Source organism: Sander vitreus, chromosome 7, assembly GCF_031162955.1.
Source record: "Sander vitreus isolate 19-12246 chromosome 7, sanVit1, whole genome shotgun sequence".
In the NCBI taxonomy this organism is placed as follows: Eukaryota; Metazoa; Chordata; class Actinopteri; order Perciformes; family Percidae; genus Sander; species Sander vitreus.
This window is the reverse complement of record NC_135861.1, coordinates 32,480,088-32,493,461: the sequence shown is the minus strand read 5'-3', so window position 1 is coordinate 32,493,461 and position 13,374 is coordinate 32,480,088. Positions and strand designations below refer to the sequence as shown.

Sequence of the window (13,374 nt, the reverse complement as noted above, 5' to 3'; positions counted from 1 at the left end):
CAACTTTAAAATAACACCTACACAATAATAACCTGCATACATTCTGGGTATTTTCCAATTTCATTCAAACCTTTTGAAATACATACATTAATTTGATGTCAATATAAAGGTAAAGTTGTTCTGGTTGCAGACATGTTACTATGGAAGTCATCGGGCTCTGTAGTGTGGACGTGAGGTGTAAACGTAGCAAAAGATATTCATTTTAAAACCAAATCATAGTAGTGTGGATGTAGCCTAGGTATCATGATAGTATCATGTTAAATAGTGTTAGGTAACCCCCCAGGCGTACACAAATGGTTTGTTGGGAAGTTACCAAATGGCTCAGAATGACATGAAATCAACGTGTTGTTAACGTGTTGGCTACATGTGAAACATTGTGTTAACAACACGAAGACATCCGTTGTGTGTTAGTGACTGACGGGTTAGGGATGTAACGGTATGAAAATTTAACCTCACGGTTATAGTGACCAAAATTATCACCGTTTTAACCTTATCAAAAGTGCAACTTTTAATATCAGAGGTGTCATCTCCTTCCGCCATGATTCCAACTTCAGGAAATGCACGTTGTAGCCTACGCAGTGCGCCTGCACAGCAACTTCAGGAGACTATCCCTCGGAAGGAATCACTGCACATGGGTAGGCACTTGTAATGACATTTCGAGCATGTTTAGAGACTAAAAGCATGTTTAAAACTTGCCCTGTTTAAGCCTGTTGGGTGCTAACGCTAGCAGGGGGATAACTCGGTGTAGGCAGCACTGATTGTTTTAGTTTTTCTTGCTACGGACAGCACTCCAAATTTCCAAACAATAGAGCTACGTGTTGAAATTGACTGGAATTCTCCTTTAAAAGTGTCTCGCGATATCAATACACAACACAAGTGCAGAGCAGCAACCTTGAAATTAGCATAGAAGATCCCCGCCCATTCTCCAAAGACTGACTCTAAGTTTACTTTTGCAGAGCAATAGCGGAAGAATAAAGCTGCATGTAAAACTCAGCGGTAGAACGTTAGAGAGTACCGCGCGCCTCTCTCTCTCTCTCTCTCTCTCTCTCTCTCTCTCTCTCTCGGACGTGGCGCTGTCTCGAGCAGACTCTCTTTCTCTGTTAAAATGAGTCGGGCAGCGGACAGCAAAATCTAACTTCACTTTTAATGATATTAAACAAAGAGAAATGTTCTCCCTTTGTCCTATAATGGTTGTAAATCGATACTAGAGTAGCCTAAACCTTGTTTATTACTGCAATTAATAAAATGCAGAGGAGGAGAAAAGAGCATCTGTCTTCACAAAAATCATCTGTTGAGTGTTTGATGGAGCTTTATTTGTGCTTTAGAATGTAATCAATGTGAAACAATAGTAAAATAACCTTTATTTCTCTCTGTCTATTGTACAATGACAAATTCAAGTACAAAACATTTGGTCTCAACTACTGCCAGAAAACGCTTGGTTATGTTGTAACCTTGGTTCTCTGAGTGAAAAGACTCTCTCTCCTCCATACATATGGAATAAGATAACTGTGTAACTGTTAGTTATACAGGAGAGTGTCATTTAAGTTTGTGGCAAAACCTTTCAGTGCTCGCTTTTCATTTTATGACTTTTGATTGAATAAAGGACTATTTTTCCAGTCGTATTTCTTCATTAAAGTTATCTTTAAAAGGCTGAGGAGGAGTGACTAGGTCGAGCCAGGCTGAGGAGGAGAGACTAGGTCGAGACAGGCTGAGGAGGAGAGACTAGGTCGAGACAGGCTGAGGAGGAGAGACTAGGTCGAGACAGGCTGAAGTAATTTGGATAGATGTGCATTCACGCCTTTCTTCAACAGACCGCGGGGTCGATCACAGATATACTGATGCTAAAATGGAGAATATGCGTTGTGATGTAATGAAACAGCGAAAGAAAGCGTGGCAGACGATCGCGTACCGCCTGAATGCGTAAGCAGCCTAAAAATAATCATTTACTGACCACTGCTCTGAACTGAAACCGTCATAATCATACCATTCAAGGAGTTAGGCTACTAATCATTTGCACAAATTAACAGTTGTAGCTAGGGCTGCACAATATATCATAAATGTTGCATTAACTTGAAACGGGTAAACCTCGTGGTGCATTCAAAGTTATTGTAAAATACCCTTTACTCATCTGTTTATGTCATTTAACAGCAATTTATTGGTAAAATAAATTATTATTGTTATGTTATTATTACATTTGTAATAAATAAAGTCCCAATAAATCGGCGTGTTCCTTTAATGTTGAGATTAGATTTCTGGGACTCTTCAGTCTGGAGTAACCGCTTTCCTTCGCTCACCTCCTCCTCCTTCTTCCTCCTCTTGCTCCCTCGCTCCTCTGAGTCTCCCGAGGCCTCACTGACAACTTTCCTCTTGCCCTCCTTCTTTTTCTCCTCCTTGTGTTTCTGCATGTACTTGACGATAAGGTCGGGGCAGTCCCGGTTGTCTTGCGGCTCCCATGTGTTATCCTCACTGGAAAGGTGAGTGCATACAGAAGAAAATCTCCTCAGGCTTTGTTTTAAGGCAATACATTCTCACTCTAATTGCTAATTTGTATTATTCCTTTTTTCTATTGCCATTTTGTAAGGTTATTTACGGGTCAGCAATTTAAGTGTCAAAATACGAAAACTTCAACTTTGAGGGCATGATACAATGCCGAAATTTATGCTGTAGATTTGCAATTTGTAAATGAACAAGATACTATATATTATATATATATTTTAGGGATGTCAAAATAACGAGTTAATTTCGATTAATTAATCTGAGAACAAACAATGCGTTAAAAAAAATAACGCAGATTAATCCATTCCATATTGACGTTTGACCCGGAGCCGTTCTAGCCACCATTGGACTGTAAAATGAAGGAGGCAGATGAGAATGTTCTGCCTGGATTATTAATTGGAACATTTACTTGTAAAAATCTTCTTCCTGCCAATCATGGCTACCGAAATCTGGTGCCACTGATATGTCTGCGCTTCTCTCTGATGCTCTGAAACACAAACACCGCTGCACATGACGCTAGTTAACACTATACTCGACAGCAGCTAACGTTAGCCTACCGCTAGCTAGTAGCTGGATTAAACACGGTTAAAATGCTGACAGCTAACGCTAAACGGTGTAAAATGTGACTGTGTTTTACTGTAGAGGATTCAACACCGGTATGTAACAATCTGCAGCTGCCGTCGGAGAAACAACACAGACGTCTGTTCAATGAAACTGGTAAACTACAGCCTTGTGGTGCATTTGAAGTTATTGTAAATGTCCTTTTCCCATCTGATGGTTCAACAGCAATTTACTACTGAAATTAGTTATTGTTATACATTATTATTAAATCATTTCATTCAATCAGCAATAAACAAGCCGTTCTTTAATGCCACCGACTGTTATTTAGTACCCTTTTTTTTTCTTTTCTTTTTTTACTTTCTTAAAAAGTATCGGTTCAGGCACCATTAATTATGTATGCGATTCATTTCGATTAATTAATCACAGAGTATGTAATTAATTAGATTACATTTTCTAATCAATTGACAGCCCTAATATATATATATATATATATATATATATATATATATATATATATATATATATATATATATATATATATATATATATATCTCTCTCTCTCAGGACCAAGAACACCAAGTATTAATATTATAAACTCATACTTACTCTGAGAACCCCTTCCATTTCAGCGGAAACTCTACTCTTCCCTTCACCACTCTGCGGTCCAAAACCTTCTCCACCACATACTCTTCCTCTTCCTCCTCCTCCTCCACTGCTGCTGTGGATGGTGGTGCTGGTGGTGCCGCTGCTGCTTCTGCTGCAGGCTGCTCCTCCTCCTCGGCCTTCTTGCCCTTCTTTCCTGCTACGGTCGCCAGCTTGACGTCTGCTGAGGGCGCCTTCGGTAGACCCAAGGGGGAAACATGCAGAGATAATGATACAAGGGTTAGAATAACTAATGGGAGGTGTGAGTCAACAGTTATAGTTTACCATGTTTTACTATATTAAAATGTTCTGTTTGAATGGAGAACATGCAAGGGCTGATGAGTAAGTCATTAGCTACAAGCTACATGCACAGTAGCCTCAATCAAGAAAATCGCCAGATGTTCCTTGCCTTGCAAAACTCAGTTCGTTTCGGGAAACAACAACAACAAACTTTGAGCTAGCAAGCTACACGCTGAAAATGGCGCATATATATATATATATATATATATATAAAATATTGATATATATATGTTTTGGGACTGATTGTGGCAGGATTGCTGCGGACTAAGTAATGTTACACAGGGTGATACACTGGTAAGAGCTAATGACGTTTAGCCATGTATGCAGTTAATTTAAATAGCTCACTTCACCGTATTGCGTGAACAGTTAACTTACAGTGGTGTGAAAAAGTGTTTGCCCCCTTCCTCATTTCCTGTTCCTTTGCATGTTTGTCACACTTAAGTGTTTCGAACATCAAACCAATTTAAACAATAGTCAAGGACAACACAAGTAAACACAAAATGCAATTTGTAAATGAAGGTGTTAATTATTAAAGGTGAAAAAAAAATCCAAACCATCATGGCCCTGTGTGAAAAAGTGATTGCCCCCCTAAACCTAATAACTGGTTGGGCCACCCTTAGCAGCAACAACTGCAACCAAGCGTTTGCGATAACGTGCAATGAGGCTTTTACAGCGTCCTGGAGGAATTTTGGCCCACTCATCTTTGCAGAATTGTCCTAATTCAGTTACATTAGAGGGTTTTCGAGCATGAACGGCCTTTTTAAGGTCATACCACAACATCTCAATAGGATTCAGGTCAGGACTTTGGCTAGGCCACTCCAAAGTCTTCATTTAGTTTTTCTTCAGCCATTCGGTGGTGGACTTGCTGGTGTGTTTAGGATCATTGTCCTGCTGCAGAACCCAAGTTCGTTTCAGCTTGAGTACACGAACAGATGGTCGGACATTCTCCTTCAGGATCTCTTGGTAGACAGCAGAATTCATAGTTCCTTTTATCACGGCAAGTCTTCCAGGTCCTGAAGCAGCAAAACAGCCCCAGACCATCACACTACCACCACCATATTTTACAGTTGGTATAATGTTCTTTTTATGAAATGCAGTGTTCCTTCTACGCCAGATATACTTGGACACACACCTTCCAAAGAGTTCCACTTTTGTCTCATCGGTCCACAGAATGTTGTCCCAAAAGTCTTGGGGATCATCAAGATGTGTTCTGGAGAAATTGAGACAAGCTTTGATGTTCTTTTGCTCAGCAGTGGTTTTCTCCTTGGAACTCTGCCATGCAGGCCATTTTTGCCCAGTCTTTTCCTGATGGTGGAGGCATGAACGCTGACCTTAACTGAGGCAAGTGAGGCCTGCAGTTCTTTGGACGTTGTTGTGGGGTCTTTTGTGACCTCTTGGATGAGTCGTCGCTGCGCTCTTGGGGGTAATTTTGGGCGGCCGGCCACTCCTGGGAAGGTTCACCACTGTTCCATGTCTTCGCCATTTGTGGATAATGGCTCTCACTGTGGTTCGCTGGATTCCCAAAGCTTTGGAAATGGCTTTATAACCCTTTCCAGACTGATAGATCTCAATTACTTTCTTTCTCAATTGTTCCTGAATTTCTTTGGGTCTCGGCATGATGTGTAGCTTTTAAGGATCTTCTGGTGGACCTTACTGTGTCAAGCAGCTCCTATTTAAGTGATGCCTTGATTGTGAACAGGTGTGGCAATAATCAGGCCTGGGTGTGGCTAGAGAAATTGAACTCAGGTGTGGACAACCACAGTTATAGTATGTTTTAACAAGGGGGGCAATCACTTTTTCACACAGGGCCATGATGGTTTGGATTTTTTTTCTCCTTTAATAATAAACACCTTCATTTACAAATTGCATTTTGTGTTTACTTGTGTTGTCCTTGACTTTTGTTTAAATTGGTTTGATGTTCCGAAACACTTAAGTGTGACAAACATGCAAAGGAACAGGAAATGAGGAAGGGGGCAAACACTTTTTCACACCACTGTAATATTATATTACATGTGGCTAGGGTTGGGTACCATTCACATTTTTACCGGTGCCGGTACCAATACCTGAAAGAAAAAAACCTCTATCAAATCCCTGATAAAAAAATCCCCCCAAAAGCTGCAAAATAAGTCAGGTACAATATTTACGTGAGTTATTAATTGCCAAACACCTGCCATTAACTTAAAACAAAATCCTCACACAGACGAACAGTGGATTTAATAACAAGTAATAGCTGAATGATAGTAACAACCCCTCTGTAGTTCTAGAGAAGGGCCACAAGGAAGACATACATATATATATATATATGTATGTCTTCCTCTTTTTGGTTATAACAGGTGCAATGTTATCAATGATATTTCATATTTTAGAGTTAAAGTTGTTCACAGGGTCCTCAGTTAATGGTGTCATAGACAACGTTGAGTTTTTTTACAGTGTTCAGAAAGGTTTCAATGGTAACATTATTAATGATCCATTTACTAACTGTTCAGGTGGCTTTCTGCTGTACAGGAAAAGCAGACACATTAAAGAATATGCAACAATGATCTGAGATAGCAACATCTACCACACAGGGCACAGTGACAGGGACATCATTAGGCCTATTTTAGGGGGGCTGAAGCTACCCAAATAATAATAAGAAAAATAATAATTAGAATTAGTTTTTTTTACAGTGCACTCTGTATCACTCACTACGTGGAATAAATCTTCCTTCACCATTCATCTGTTGGTGTCGTCGTGCACTGCAGTCTGTTTCATTTTTATTTCACAAACTGTCAACTGGTCGAAATGGCAGTGTTTTAGAGAGAGGCTTACGAGCGGCCGCTTGCACGGTAACGGTATGTGGACGAGCGTAGAGAGTTACTGAAGAGAGAGAGCGCCAGGCAGCATTAAAACAAAGCAGTAAATCAGAGAAATAAAATGTTTTCGCCGATTTATCGCTCGAAATGCAACTGTAGCAAGTATCTCACTATCAATGTTATGCAAATTCTATATTAGAAACAACAAATAATATATTCAGCTACAAAAAAGCTGGAAAGTCGGAAGTTAGACAGAAGTACAAAGAGTCAATGGCTATGAAGATGATACACCGTCTTGTCTCTTCTCATTGGTTTAAACTGGCAGCTTTCAGAATGCTGCAGACCGGTGTGTTGCAAGTAGCTGCAGGATTTATCTTGTCTCGTCGCAAATCTTTGGTCTGGACTTGCTACCGCACACACAGTAAAGATAAAGGAATATTTTAGTTGGCTATAGAAAACTAGTTAATGTAAACGAGTGAAATACAATAGCTTGCCTAGTAAGGTATCCGAAGCTCTCTATTCTTTACCATTAATATAGCCTGCTTTCTCTATAGTATTAAAAACAATATCAGTCCCTAAATATCATAGTGTCACTGTTAATGCTAATGTACCAGTATATCCTTCAATTCATTGAACAAATGGATACTGGAAGATATTTTAGGAGAGAGAGAGAGAGAGAGAGAGAGAGAGAGAGAGAGAGAGAGGCACCAAGGCATAGCCTAAACAAAATTATTTCATGATATTTATTATATATGCTTGATTCTGACCAACTTAACTTTCTGCATTCCTTTGCTGTAATAAATTAAACAAGTATGTAGATGTTGCCTAAATGTAGACTAGGCTATATATGAGCATACATACATACATACATACATACTAGAACTTTTATTCATCTCGCCATCTGGTTATTAAATTCAGACTTTAAGACTTTAAATCCTTGTCAACCATATTGCAACGAGCTAGTTCAGCGTATCATGCCTGACTGCAGTAGTGTGCTTTTCTTTAGGAGTGGGAAGGGCAGACAGCATGTTGCCTGTTTCGTCATTTGGGCTGCCTTGTTGATTGCAGCGGCACTGAGAACATTATATTTCACACAATTTAAGCTCTTTTTTTAAAAATGAAATAGGATTAGTCCAACGAATCGTTCGGTTTGTAATGCGCACCTAACCGAAAGCCTTGCACCGAACGGTTCAATACGAATACGTGTATCGTTACACCCCTAGTAATTAAATAGTCTTATTTTGACTTGCAACTTATCTAATAGAGAGAGGAATTAGGTATGGTATTACTTTACCACACATTTACACGGGCAGATAGATAGCGTTTAAGTCTTAGCCTAAAGAAGACCTCAGCAGGAGCACAGTCTGGCCTAAGTAAATCCCCCCATGCAGCTTTGATGTATCTAAATGCTATCCTAGTGACGGCCCTGCACAGTGATATTAAGTCCTTTTGATATGACTAAGTCTAGAGTATGCCCTTTATTGTGGGTGGGTCCGGAAACATGCTGAATGAAGTCAAAAGCCCCCAATAGGGAGATGAAGTTTTGAGCATCAGAGTCAGTTTGTCAGCATTGTCTACGTGAATATTAAAATCCATCCATCCATCCATCCATCCATCTATCTTCATCCGCTTATCCGGGGTCGGGTCGCGATATTAAATATTAAAATCACCTAAGATAATTATGCCATCATAGTCAGTGGAGACCTTGGACAGTAGCTCAACGAAGTGATCTTGAAAACGTATTTGGATTTTGGTGGTCGATAGACAATCAAAATTAAGAACGGAAAACCACAATTGATCGATATAGCAAGGTGTTCAAAAGATGCAAACTCCCCCAGTGTGATTTCCTTGCAGCTATAATTGTCAGAGAAGACAGCAGCTATTCCACCGCCTTTCTTATCAGGTCTAGTAGTGTGGATACATTTAAAATTTGGAGGTGCTGTGTTTGGAGATGTTTATGGCTGGGTGACAGTCATTGATATTGGTAAAACGGAGCGGACTCCCCAGATGACAGATGAGGCCGGTAGGGGGAGCTATCGGGGATAACAGTAGGCCTACTAGGTGGTGTCACTATAAATGGACTGTCCACTTCCTTGGAGGGGGCGTAGGATGTAAACAGTCAAACATGTGGAGCACAGTGAACGGCATGCTGCACGTTAGCAGCTAGCATTTGACTACCCAGCCAGTTGGGGTGGACCCGGTTGGCCCTGAAGAGAGAAGAACGACCCCAAAACAAATTAAAATTGTCGATAAAATCAATGTTATGAGCCGTGCAAGTGGACCTTAACCAAGTGTGGAGGCCGAGGATTCTAGAGAACCGTCCTGATCTCCGGGTCATTGTCTGGATAGGACTAGAGATGTACCAGTATCGGTATCGGCTCCGATACTGCCTGAAATGCTGGTATCGGGAAGTACTGGAGTTTATGCACCGATCCGATACCACGTAATAAAGCCCGAAAGAAAATCTACGTTAAAGTAGTTTATTTATGTTCTTTTTCCGTTATAACTGACTGTCAAACTGGATAATAAAAGAAAGTTCTGGGGCGTTCATCGTTTGTGTTTGTTCATGTTTCACAAAGAGTTTAACCTGAGCCCGGCCGACAACAAAGATAGAAATCATATCACATCCATACAGGGATAGTAGTATACAGCTGTTAAAACATAATAAAATATATGACACACTGGTATCGGATTGGTACTCGGTATCGGCCGATACGCAAGTTCAGGTATCGAAATTGGTATCGGGAAGCAAAAAATGGTATCGGACCATCTCTAGATAGGACCCGAGATAAAAACAGACTTCCCAGAGCTGTTTAAAAAACTAAAAAGTGCAACAAAATCCTTTTTAGTCAGCTCAGAATGCTGACGAGCTGCATCGACTGATCCGGCGTGTACAATGACTCGGTTGATTGAGGACGGTGTGGTCGGGGAGAAGAGTGGACGAGGCGATAGTGATCTCGCACTGTGTGTTGAAGATACATAGTACCAACTGGACAGCTGGCATATACTGACACAAAAGCAATATTATACATCAGGGACAAAATGAGTCAGTGGCCTACAGTGACTCAATGAAAGAAACTGGCATGGTAAAAACTTCATTTTATGATGACATTAATGATAAAGAAATGATTTAAGGGTCACCTCCAGATAAGAGCTGAACCATTCAAAGAAAGGACTGGCTCCATGGATGTGACTGGCTCTCACAAACACTAGAAAGGCAGAATGAGTTGGATTTGTCTGTTGCATTCTAAGTTGACCCCTCCTCCTCGGCTAAATTAAGTTCATGGTAAGTTTAAGTGAACAATAAAACAACAAGCTTGAGCTTCTCAAGACACGGTGGCTTTATCTGTTGTCAATACCCCCGAAAAACATCGGCTTAACCCTTAGCACAGTGTTTCCATTTCAGCTCAGTGTGAGAGTCTTTACTGTGTCTTGCTGTCATTTACGGCCGCTCTGCTTTCTCTCCTCTCCGTTGATCTATTCCACAGACAGTTCAGAAAGCTCTATTGTCAATAAAGTAAAAAGAAGAAAAAAAGTTTGCCGACAATGCTGAGGGCACAGCGGTCTTAGCAGCTGAGCAGACAGAGAGCAGAGAGGGCGACTCGGCAGTCTGCTAACTTGTTGCCCTCTCCAATATAACCAATATAAGCTGCTCTGTTTAGGCTACGAAACGTGCATGCAGGCTGAAATTCAACCGTGCGGTTTTGTCGGGATTGAGCTATAAGCAGAAGGAAACTCCGCTAGCTGCTAGGCTAATGTGCAATGGTAAACACTGCAGTGTTAACGTTAATGTGTCCACGTCCACCTCAGCTCAACGGACTGTCCATCCTCATGTGCAAAGCTGAAGTGACGAGCAACTTAAGTTTTTTTTCCTCTCTCTCCATAAACTCTTGAATGTAGGACAGAAGACAGTCGATGACGATAACTACACAATGACTATTGCTTTCATTATATTTCATATCACACAATATCCTGTAACTTCTGCGAGCAAAAAGTAAAAAAAAAAAAATGAGGTGATGGTAGTGATGATGTCATCACCGCGGTAGTGGCACGTCACCGCCGGTATTGCGGTGGACATGCGAGACTAGTGTGACAGGAACCCTACTCCTAAAATAAACCAGGTTCTCTTGAACTTTTATGCTCTTCACTTCTGCAGATTGTTTCCCCCTTTATTTCCCCTGAAAACCCTGTTAACGTTGTCCCTACCTTCATCTTCGTCATCTCCACTCTTCACAGGGACAGGAGTGAATGGGAACTTGGTGATATCAGCCTCCTCCAGCCCTTGAAGCTGCTCTCCCTCCTGACTGCTCTATAGTTCCTCCTGAGAGAGAGATTACAGGGTTTCCCCCAGAAAAGTTGTTCAGCTCGGTGGCCAGTGTAAAAATGAGACTCTAAAAAAGCTATAAGACTCCATAGGGCCCTACATGAAGTCAGTGCTACAAGCTAACTGGAGATTTTAAAATATGACTACGTCTAAGTACCGGTTAAGATGACTTGAATTGTCATTATGTTTTTGCATCTTGCATTTGTTCTTGTTATAGACTGTTGTGAAATGTTTGTTTAAAGCACTTGAATAAGAATGTCATGTTGTTTAGTTTAAAACAGTCTAAAGGAAATGGTAAATTATACTGTCATTAAAACTCACTATTTACATTATTTATAGTACTTGATCTACAGCTGATATGTGAAAAGGTACACAACCTTATTTGTTTAACAGTAATTTAGTTTTACTGCGAACCGTCACAGGAAGTGCTTTTATTTCGAAGTAGCCTACACGGAAGTTGTCTGTTGTGTACTCTTGCTAGCTTAAGGCTGATTTATGCTTCTGCGTCGAATCGACGGCGTACCCCCTCTGCGTCGCTGAGAACCCCCCTCCGAGCCCTCCGCCGTAGCTCGACGTGCACCTCCAAAAATGTATAACTTTGCGTTGAGGCGACGCAGACCGCAAGGACTGTGATTGGTCAACTGGTCCCGTGTGTTGATAGTCAGTGTTTCAAGGACTGTGATTGGTCAACTGGTCCTGTGTGTTGATAGTCAGTGTTTCAAGGACTGTGATTGGTCAACTGGTCCTGTGTGTTGATAGTCAGTGTTTCAAGGACTGTGATTGGTCAACTGGTCCTGTGTGTTGATAGTCAGTGTTTCAAGCAGCCTACTGTGGGGAGTAGCAACATGCTAGTTCACTGACATAAGCTTTGCAAATAAACTCAGACATATTTTGGTTACAATGAGGGGGTTATCTGTTTGTAAAGTGTCTATATGTCAGTAACGTTTTGAAATTAGCGCTTCGGCAGCAAGCAGTACTTTGTGGGCAGTTGTGCTAAAGTTTGCTTGCTAACATAACATAAACTGGCTGGCAGACACCTCGCAAAAGCCACACACCCCCTAGCGTTATGGCGGTGAAATGCACCGCGATGCAAAGCAACCCGACGCAGAACTCCAAAATGGTCACGACGGCGTAGGAGCGAAGGCGTGGAGTTGACGCACAAGCATAAAACAGCCTTTACTGAGATGAACGCGACACGTTAGATGCAAAACATGTCCGTCAAGCTTAAGTTGTTCACTTTCTTGTTTGTAAAACTGCAACATATTGAACAGTAAATGTTCACAGTAAAAGACAAGCGTTTTTGGTCGTCATAGACACACACACACAGACAGACACAGACACACACAGATTACCAACACCAAACCCACCAGACTCCATGTAAATAATCACTACTTTTAGCGTGTATACAGCCAGCATATTTCCACATGTAAATGGGTGAATTAAGGGTTTATTTCAACCAAACCAGAGTGGTAAATGTTGGTGTTAAGATAAACCAAGACGGCTTTTGATAGTTTTGTTGTGTTTCTGTCCACTTTAAATGCAGTGTGTTTTACGATGATAAAAGTACTGATTATTTACATGGAGTCTGGTGGTTTTGGCGACGGCCTTTTAAAGAGCTTAGATTCAAATAGATCTTATGATGATTTACATACGTCGTATCGTTGCTGAGAGAACAGATGACAGGAAGGAGAGAAAGATCAACTGAAGGTTTAATGAACAAACCTGCTCTGTGGAACCGAAGCTGAGGGTTGAAAACAGCGTCCAGCTCTCAGCATCTGGACTTTAAACATTTTCACTCTTTCACAACACAACAAAGATACTCTGCTGACACACCTTTCTGCTAGACGCCATCTTGTTCAAAGTGTGAAGTTAGCCGCAGTGAAGACTACAGTTTCCGGGACAGATTAGTTGCTGAGCTTCAAAATAAAAGTCCGGAAGTGTTTTAGGCTAATTTGGAAAAGGAATACACAGGAAGATATGATTAAAATACACATTTAAAAAAGACAAGTATTTAAATGTATTTTCAGAGCTCTGAGAAAACAAAGAACCAAATTAAAGATGATGGTAGTTTGTTTCCCTTTTTCTTTTAAAGTGTCAAACAGAAGACAGAAGGTTTAATCTTGGAGTGTAAATGTAAGATGTCAACTGTTTTTGTTGTTTGTCTAAAGGTGAAGTTAATGTTTATGTTTATATTAGACCGATTATTATTATATAAAAATCAGACCACTTTTTAAAAAAGAAAGAAAAAGTTTACTTACC

General features: G+C 40.7%; 1 protein-coding gene across 3 annotated transcripts in view; it reads right to left on the bottom strand.

Annotated features, from left to right (window-relative positions):
• LOC144521381 (uncharacterized) overlaps nt 1–13,013 on the bottom strand; it is a 79,971-nt gene extending 66,958 nt beyond the window's left edge. For 2 of the 3 annotated variants that reach the window (XM_078255941.1, XM_078255938.1), the window contains exons 1-5: nt 12,838–13,013; nt 10,998–11,112; nt 3,664–3,893; nt 2,906–2,983; nt 2,295–2,466 (exon numbers count right to left, since the gene is read on the bottom strand). In XM_078255941.1, the coding sequence (XP_078112067.1) occupies nt 2,295–2,466; nt 2,906–2,983; nt 3,664–3,893; nt 10,998–11,012 (495 nt within the window). In that variant the 5' untranslated portion in view covers nt 11,013–11,112; nt 12,838–13,013. The remainder of the gene's footprint in view (nt 1–2,294; nt 2,467–2,905; nt 2,984–3,663; nt 3,894–10,997; nt 11,113–12,837) is intronic. The other variant, XM_078255939.1, reaches the window with a different exon arrangement.
• Nucleotides 13,014–13,374: the final 361 nt, after the last annotated feature.